At 37.4% G+C, this 8,670-nt stretch overlaps 1 protein-coding gene across 1 annotated transcript in view; it reads right to left on the bottom strand.

Annotated features, from left to right (window-relative positions):
- Positions 1–3,247: 3,247 nt before the first annotated feature.
- Positions 3,248–8,670, bottom strand: part of TIPRL (TOR signaling pathway regulator) — an 8,567-nt gene continuing 3,144 nt past the window's right edge. The window contains exons 2-3 of the mRNA XM_012657736.1: positions 3,791–3,970; positions 3,248–3,403 (exon numbers count right to left, since the gene is read on the bottom strand). Of these exons, the coding sequence (XP_012513190.1) occupies positions 3,376–3,403; positions 3,791–3,970 (208 nt within the window). The 3' untranslated portion in view covers positions 3,248–3,375. The remainder of the gene's footprint in view (positions 3,404–3,790; positions 3,971–8,670) is intronic.

The raw sequence follows: 8,670 nt of genomic DNA, 5'->3' as shown, positions 1-8,670 counted from the left end.
AAGTCAGCGAAGTACAGATTCACTTTTCTAGACTCCATCTTCTTCTAGATCTCTGCCTAGTAACTCCTTACTGCATTGGCCATTTGATGTTTTTACGAAATTTTTGGGCTGGGTGTGGTGGCTCACGCCTATAATCCTAGCACTCTGGGAGGCCAGGGCGGGAGGATCGCTTGAGGTCAGGAGATGGAGACCAGCCTGAGCAAGAGTGAGACTCTGTCTCTACTAAAAAATAGAAAGAAATTAACTGGGCAACTAAAAATAGAAAAAAGTAGCTGCGTGGAGTGGTGCACGCTTGTAGTCCCAGCTACTCAGGAGGCTGAGGGAGGAGGATTGCTTGAGCCCAGGAGTTTGAGGTTGCTATGAGCTAGGCTGACGCCACGGCACTCACTCTAGCCAGGCGATAGAGAAAGACTCTGTCTCAAAAAAAAAAAAGAAGTTTTTGTTTTTTCAGCCAGGTTCTTAAATTGTCTTTGGCAAAAGGGTTTGTCTAGATTATTTATTCTGCCAATACTGGAAGCCAAAAGTGTTCCATATGTTTTAAGTTTAGCTGTTTTTTGTTTTTTTCCAGGTGCCTGAATTCAGGGAGTAGATAAATAGAGTTGAGGAAGAGAGAAGGCTGAGAAGTATAAAGTTTTAAAAGTATTTGTCATTGCCAGTGAAAGAAGATAGCATAAAGTTAAATATAACCAATGTCTCTAACTCATGTTTTATCTAATTGATTTTTGTCTTTCTCTTTCAAACATTTTATAACAACAAGTATATAAATGGCAAGACTGATGGATTCATTTTAACTAATTATTACTGAAGGCATATATGAAACATTAATAAAGCAGCAATTTTCCGATGAGAAAATTCACATAATAATTAATTTTTTTGGAAGTCAGGAGCATCTATAAGGAGACTTTTTTTTTTTTGGAGACAGAGTCTTGCTCTGTTGCCCAGGCTAGAGTGCCATGGCGTCAGCTACTCACAGCAACCTCAAACTCCTGGGCTCAAGTGATCCTCCTGTCTCAGCCTCGTAAGTAGCTGGGACTACAGGTGCACACCACCACACTCAGCTAATTTTTTTTGTTTTTAGTAGAGACAGGGTCTTGCTCTTGCTCAGGCTGGTCTCAAACTCCTGAGCCCAAGAGATCCTCCCGCCTTGGCTTCTCAGAGTGCTAGGATTACAGGCGTGAGCCGCTGTGCCTGGGCTACGTATACAATTTTATTTCCTACCTACAGCTGGTATTATCCCAGTTTACCAAAATGAGAAGCAAGGTTTAGTAAGATTAAATTGCTTTTCCAAGCTGGTAAATGATGATGCTGGGATTTGAACCCTCATCTGTGTTCTGCCAATGCCACTCATTACCACCACTGAGTGGGTAATCACATTGCCATTTATCAGCAACACCTTAGAACAAGTTACATTGTAGGCTGAAGTGTCAAGAAGAGAGTACTGAACACGAGCTTTTCACCTCCTACTACTCTCACACTCCCTGTTTCTACTGCTGCGGTTCTTGCTCCTCAGTCACAGTTAATGCTACTTCATAGCTTCCCAGAGGCTTTTCCTGAGTGAGCCCACAAAGTAAGTCATCATCATTATTGCATGGGGTTAAAACAAGTTCCCATTTCCTTACTCCTCATAATGAAATATCAAATGGCTTATGCTCTCTGCAAAGCTTTTCAATCAGAAGAGAGGAGGGAGAACACTTATCTATGAAGCATTATAAGGGACTGAAATAACCTTGCTCTCCGATTAGACCATAAAGGAGGAATTTTTGTCTGTTCTCTCTCGTATCCACAGCTCCTAGGAGTAGTGCCTGGCAAGTAGTAAGAGCTCAAGAAATATCTGTTGAATGAATGAATGAATACACGTTCCCTCAAAAACCGTGTTTTTTACTAGAAGCACAGAAAAATAGTTAAAACTTGGCAGGTAGGAAAGGCAGAAACTGAAGATAAAAATTATTATGTTCCTGCCATGAATTTATCTTCCCAAGACTATCAAAATTTCTGCACAGGCTGGTCCAAAGGTAGTGAGTTATCTCACTTGATTGTTCACAGTCAGTTACAGATTGAACTCCTTGTTCTACTACTTTCCCCCCTCCTCACTACTGCACTTGACTAGTCTTAAAAAAAAAAAAATTTCTGCACAGACAAGGAGCCCATATACTACTCTATCTTCTCAACATCTCTGCCTAAGCACCAACATATGATACAGGGTCTCCAATAGTTACTTTTAATATTAGTATAAATAGTTTATACTGAAATAATTTCATTCTCAATAATAGTCTGTGATAGTTAGAGATAAACAACCCAAGTCAAATCTGCTTCATTTCTGTCATACTATAAGATTTCAAAATACAGCTAAATTCCCAATATAAGACCTACCAATTCCACCTTACTAGCGTCATTTACCATGAAGTTAATCTCTTCTTAAGCAGGGCTTACACAGACGCAACTTAACACTAATACAGAGCTTTAGAATTTATTAAGAACTTTCCCATAAAGTATTTCATATCAAAACCCTGCTGTGAGGTAGATATTTATGTTTACTCAATTTCCTGATAAAATTGACACTCAGACAGATTAAATAACTTGCCTAAAGTTATACCAGGTTCATACTCAGTGCAGGCAGGATACAAGCTTAACATTGACCAAAAGTTCTCTTTGCCCACCTATTTGTTCATCTATAAATTTATAAGCTACTAGCTAGCAGGTTCTGTCTAAAGCACCTAATGCATTACCAAGGACAGATCAATATTTTAATGCTTCTTGATGGTAATAATGATTAACATTAAGGCAGTTGGCCATTGCTACCAACCACACTTTTAAAAGTATTGTTCCACTATGGCCTTCTTTTATTTTCTGCTGATAAATCAACAAGCAAAATCCCCTCACATTAGGTTCTGAAGCCTGCCACAATAGAAAATAAGGACAATGAAAGTAGTGGCAAAAAAATAATCCATTACTAGAAAGTTCTATTGCTGAGACTGTCCAAAACAATTCATGACTCATAAAAGCAAAAAGTAAGATTTACCTTTAACTTAAGAGCTTCTCCAAGTAATGTTCCCTTATAATCTGTCGTATAGGTCCAATCATAAGGTTTAATAACCTCTTTGGAGTGCTCACCCTCCGTCCTCAAATACCAAAATGAGAAGGATCAGATTCAGTGATGTAGAATATAAATTACCTCTATTCATATACCACATCAAATTACATTTTACAAATAACATATAAAATATCGTACTAGATACATACACTTGTCAAAATGCACTATTACATGATTTTTCTTACAGTTTTCTGCACATCTATTGTTATTTAACTTGTCGTGTGCTGATGTAGTCTTTCCAATTAGTCTGTACACTGCCTGAAGACATGTATAAGTTTAAAGGCTTATAATTCTTTGAATCCTCCAAGATATCTAGTACATAATAGGCACAAAGTAAATAATTGCTGATTTATTATCAAAGAAAATAAATTTTTTTCCTAATTTCAATGCTACTCAAATATTCAATGCAAGTCATAAACATTTTCTTAAAAAAACAGGAACATTAAGTACAATGTACTGTCTCTTCACCAAGGAACACTGAAGGCTTGAAAAAGTAAACCCTATATAGCTCACCTCAATTGTAATTCAATTTAACTCAGCAAGTATTGAAGTAGCGGGGTACTTGAATTCTAGAATGATACGACTATAAACTTTAATTGTAATACTAGGCTCTCATTCTAACAAAACACTTATATATCACTACTGAATATCTCTTTCAACTTTTCTTTTTGTTTAACCCATAACTGACTGGACTCTCACCTGCTTTCCTGCCATTCTTCAGCACAGGCTACCTTAAGCATTCCTTGATAGTTGTTTACACATCTTAACGCATCTGTAGCATTGAACTCAATCCCAAAGCCAGAGCCATGTTGGATTCTTAAAACGTTGTCTCCGAACATCATTTCAGGGAGAGATGGCATGTGCAATTCATCGGCTAACCTATACATAATCAAAAGTCAGGTGAGGTTATTTTATATCACTGTTGGCACTTTTGTTTCCACTTCATCCCCAAAGAATTCTTTCTATTAATACATTACTGAATGAGTTAAGTAACAAATAATAAACATATATTTGTAAAGTCCATATATAATGCTTTCATCATCCACTTTTTCATGATCATATTTTTTTTTTTTTTTTGAGACAGAGTCTCACTCTGTTGCCCGGGCTAGAGTGCCATGGCATCAGCCTAGCTCACAGCAACCTCAAACACCTGGGCTCAAGGGATCTTTCTGCCTCAGCCTCCTGAGTAGCTGGGACTACAGGCATGCGCCACCATGCCCAGCTAATTTTTTTCTATATATTTTTAGTTGTCCGATTAATTTCTTTCTAATTTTAGTAGAGATGGGGTCTCGCTCTTGCTCAGGCCGGTCTCGAACTCCTGACCTTGAGCGATCCGCCTGCCTCAGCCTCCCAGAGTGCTAGGATTACAGGTGTGAGCCACCACGCCTGGCCCATGATCATATTTTTATGGCACTGTACTAGGTAGTAGGCTAAATAACATAGATAAACAACTATACAAATACATACATTGTATAAGATCAGATTATACTACTATAACATACATTATAAATAATATACATACAGGTTGAGCATTATGCTAATCTGAAAATCTGAAATCTAAAATGCTCCAAAATCTGAAACTTTTTGAACATGGACACGATGCTCGAAAGAAATGCTCAATGGAGCATTGTGGATTTCAGATTTTCAGATTAGGGAGGCTCAACCAGTATGTATTCTACAAATATTCCAAAATCTGAAAAAATCCAAAATCCAAAACACTTACAGTCCCACACACTTTGAATAGGGGATGCTGAACCTGTATGATGATGGTCATGATGATGATGATTATAATATAATAAGTGATATATTGAAAAACAAATCAAGGTAATTAGGGTGTTTGTGGGGTGCTATTTTAGGCAGGATGATCAGAAATCACTTCTAAGATAGTGAAATTTGAGCCTCAAAAGTACCCTGTAAGTTAAGAAAAGCTCAGAGAGTTGAAGTGGCTAACCCAAGATCACAGATCTAGAAAGTTTTAACACCATGCCTTTTTCCAATATACTAGACTGCTTTACATACACTGAGACCTCATTTGGCCAGCCTCATTACAGAAAAATGTTGTATCAGCCATATTAAAAGGCCAGAATCACAAATTCTTAATCCACAGATGTGTTTTGATTGGCCTGCACAATATGTTTTTTAAATATTCAAAATAGTCGTCAACAACTACAGTATTGAGAGTTATCAACAAAAATTAAGAGATTTTACATAATCCGGACTTCTGGGTTGTTTTTTTCTTTTTCGAGACAGGGTCTTACTCTGCCACCCTGGCTGAAGTGCAGTAGTGTGATCATAGCTCATTGCAACCGTGAACTCCTGGGCTCAAACGATCCTTCTGCCCCAGCCTCCAGAGTAGCTAGAACTACAGGCGCATGCCACCATGCCTGGCTAATTTTTAAAATTTTCTGTAGAGACGGGGTCTTGCTATGTTGACCAGGCTGGTCTTGAACTCCTGGCCTCAGCTTCCCAAAGTGCTGGGATTACAGGCATGAGCTATTGCACCTGGCCCTTTCTTTCTTCTTCTTCTTTTTTTTTTTTTTTTGGTTAAAAAAAGGTATATCTAGCAACATTGAACCTATATTGCTACATGGTAACAACTGACTAAAGTTGAGTAGAGGTTGCCCCCCTTTAAGTGGGGCATGTACTCTCTAGTTCACCAGTCCCCTTGGCCCTTTAGAAAATTGAGTTTATAATCCCTGTTACAAAGGTTTTTAAGTGGCAAGTAGTTACTTCTGAAAAAAGTAGCTACATGTATAGGTTACCAGGCTTTATGACCCCATCACCTTGGTCACAACCAGGACTTTCAGTTTAGACATAAACGTTCAGCATCCCAACCAAAGGCAATTATTTATGGGCTGGCTGGAAACTCTGAATTTTAGCCAGAGAATTCTGCCTAATATAAGTATCCTGAATTGAAAAATGATCAATTAACTCACTCAGATTCTCTCTTTTAAGAAATCTGAATGACAGTCAAATGAAGCATGGGCCAAGAGACATGCATGAAACAGAAGCCACTGGGCAGACAGGAGGACAAAGTGAAGTGAAACTGTCAATTAACCGCAAGGGAAGAAGACAAGCAAAAGCAAAGACTTGAGAAATAAAAGTAACAAGAAGAGTAAAGACTTCTATAGTTGTTGGGGCCACAAGAACTGCTCTCCAGTTTATTATTCCTATGTTTAATCATGTCTTCACATACTTTTTTTTTTGAGACAGTCTCACTCTGTGCCCCCTGACTAGAGTGCAGTGGTGTCATTCATAGCTCACTGCAACCTCAAACTCCTGGGCTCTTGTGATCTTCCTCCCGCCTCAGCCTCCCAAGAAGCTGGGACTACAGGTGCACACCACTATGCCTGGCTAATTTTTCCACTTTTTGTAGAGACAGAGTCTTGCTCTTGCTCAGGCTGGCCTCGAACTCCTGAGCTCAAGCAATCCTCCCACCTCAGCCTCCCAGAGTGCTAGGATTACAGGTGTGAGCCACTGAGCCTGGCCCCTTACACAGTATTAAATTCCCATTACTTCAGGCAACCTGGGTCTCCATTCTTTGCAACCCAAAAGCATAACTAACACAGAGATTTCACAAGGTATATTTTCCAGTTACTTGACATACCAATTTTATTCTATTTTAGAAATTTTTCAAAATATTTTTATAGACTTTTCTGTGTTCTTTTTTAAAAAAGGAATATAAAACTATTTCTTGATCAATGTTCACTGTTCACCAGTATTTACAATAAAGTAAACAACAATATACAGTTGGATAACATTCTGATTACTACAAAGTTATTGGTTTTCCTGGCTTCTGCTGAACCAGTAACCCAGAAACTGAAAAGACTTGAGTCTACATGGAGAAGATGAGTTAGGTGAAGAAAAAATATGCAGGTCAATAGCTTAGATTTAAAAAATTTATTCACCCATTTATGCCAGCAGGTTCTAAACTGCCCAACACCTCTAACCATCTGATTAGGTTTCTATCAGTGAAGTCTTAGACATCCCATAAATCATAAACTTTTAGCCAATATAGCACAGGGATTTCAACTCTTTGTAAAGGAATGGCTCACTAGAGGATTCTTTAAATGTCCATTTAACTAAACCTTGCTTGGCTAACTAAAACACACCAAGATTTGTCTAGTTGCCTCATCTGGGTGGAGAGGTTGTTGGTAGTGATAAAATTCTTCCTTTCAGGAATTTTGCAAATAAACTGCTACATTCATATAACTATAGATATAGATTCTGATATAGTTGCCTTTAAATGATCCAATTTAAATTGCTGACTTTTCTGTGTTCTTAAACAGATAATAAAAAATGTTATTTTACTTTTCTTGATGATCAGAGATCATCGAGTTTAATAATCACATGAGACAATGTCCTCAAGTTCAACTGAATGTACACGCCTCTAGCTGCTCCAGCATGCAGGTATCTGTCCCTGAAGCACTCCATCCCTTTTCATTTGGTTTCTAATCTATTATAGGCTGGAAAACCAAACAAGTACACTTCTTAAAATTGCATAATGAAAAAAAAAGAGAGAACATGAAAAATAACAATTCATTTATTAGGGCAAAGAGACTATAGGAAACTTCTTCTTCCTTACATTTCCAATATGGTTATAATTAAAAAGTACAATAGAGTCAAAAGTTTAAATATGCACTGAGAGAAGTTCTAAGGGATGCTCAGGATTTCAGTGTAAGTTTTTATGACAGCTACTTTGACAGATCAGGAGGCTTTCTTTTCCTTTTTCTTCTTCCGGATTTTTGAACAGCTATATTATATAGCTATAATTGTTAGGTAAGGTAAAATAATAGTATATTAAAGAATATATTCTTACATAAAGCCAAAAAAGGATCCATGCATATATCCCAAGTCCACAATCACTCTCATTCCAATTGCTTTAAAACTATTTCCAATTAGATATACCAAACAGGTCTCTGTGTGTGTGTGTGTGTGTGTGTGTGTGTGTGTGTGTGTGTGTATATGTGTGTATATATAAAACAAACAAGTAAAAAACCCTGCATGACCAAATTAAACAATTTAGGTTTTAGATGGAAAAAACACTGGTTTTTATTGGAAACATCTATCTCATTCCTGGATCATCAAAGGCCAATAACTTTCAAAATAAAGACGGTTTTAATTCCATTATGACTGCCTAGGAAATGACTTAACACTCATAGTGCTATGTCTCCATAAGTGCCATATTTCTGGTGAACTTTTTGTTCTTACATGACAATTATTAATATTAATTCATTAATATTAGCTATGAAGACAAGATAGCAATTAAGCAATTAAAGATATTGTCATTTGTAGGAAAACAATTTTTCTAGTTAAATTCTCTACTTGTTATAAGTCTCAAAAGGTGGTGAGGAAAAAAGCAAAAGCACCTGGCACTGGTGAAGATAACCAGTACTTGCTTATGTGGATTTCAAGAAGGATTATGCCAATTTACATTCCATCCTCCAGGAACAATCAAGCAAAAATACCAAGAATTTAATCAAATATAGACTCTTTGACTCAAAATACCAGTTTTGTGGCCTGGCATAGTGGCTCACACCTGTAATGCCAACACTTTGGGAGGCTGAGACAGGAGGATC

The sequence above is a fragment of the Propithecus coquereli genome, unplaced genomic scaffold, assembly GCF_000956105.1.
Source record: "Propithecus coquereli isolate 6110/MARCELLA unplaced genomic scaffold, Pcoq_1.0 Scaffold56, whole genome shotgun sequence".
NCBI lineage: Eukaryota > Metazoa > Chordata > Mammalia > Primates > Indriidae > Propithecus > Propithecus coquereli.
This window is presented reverse-complemented; position numbering and strand designations above follow the sequence as displayed.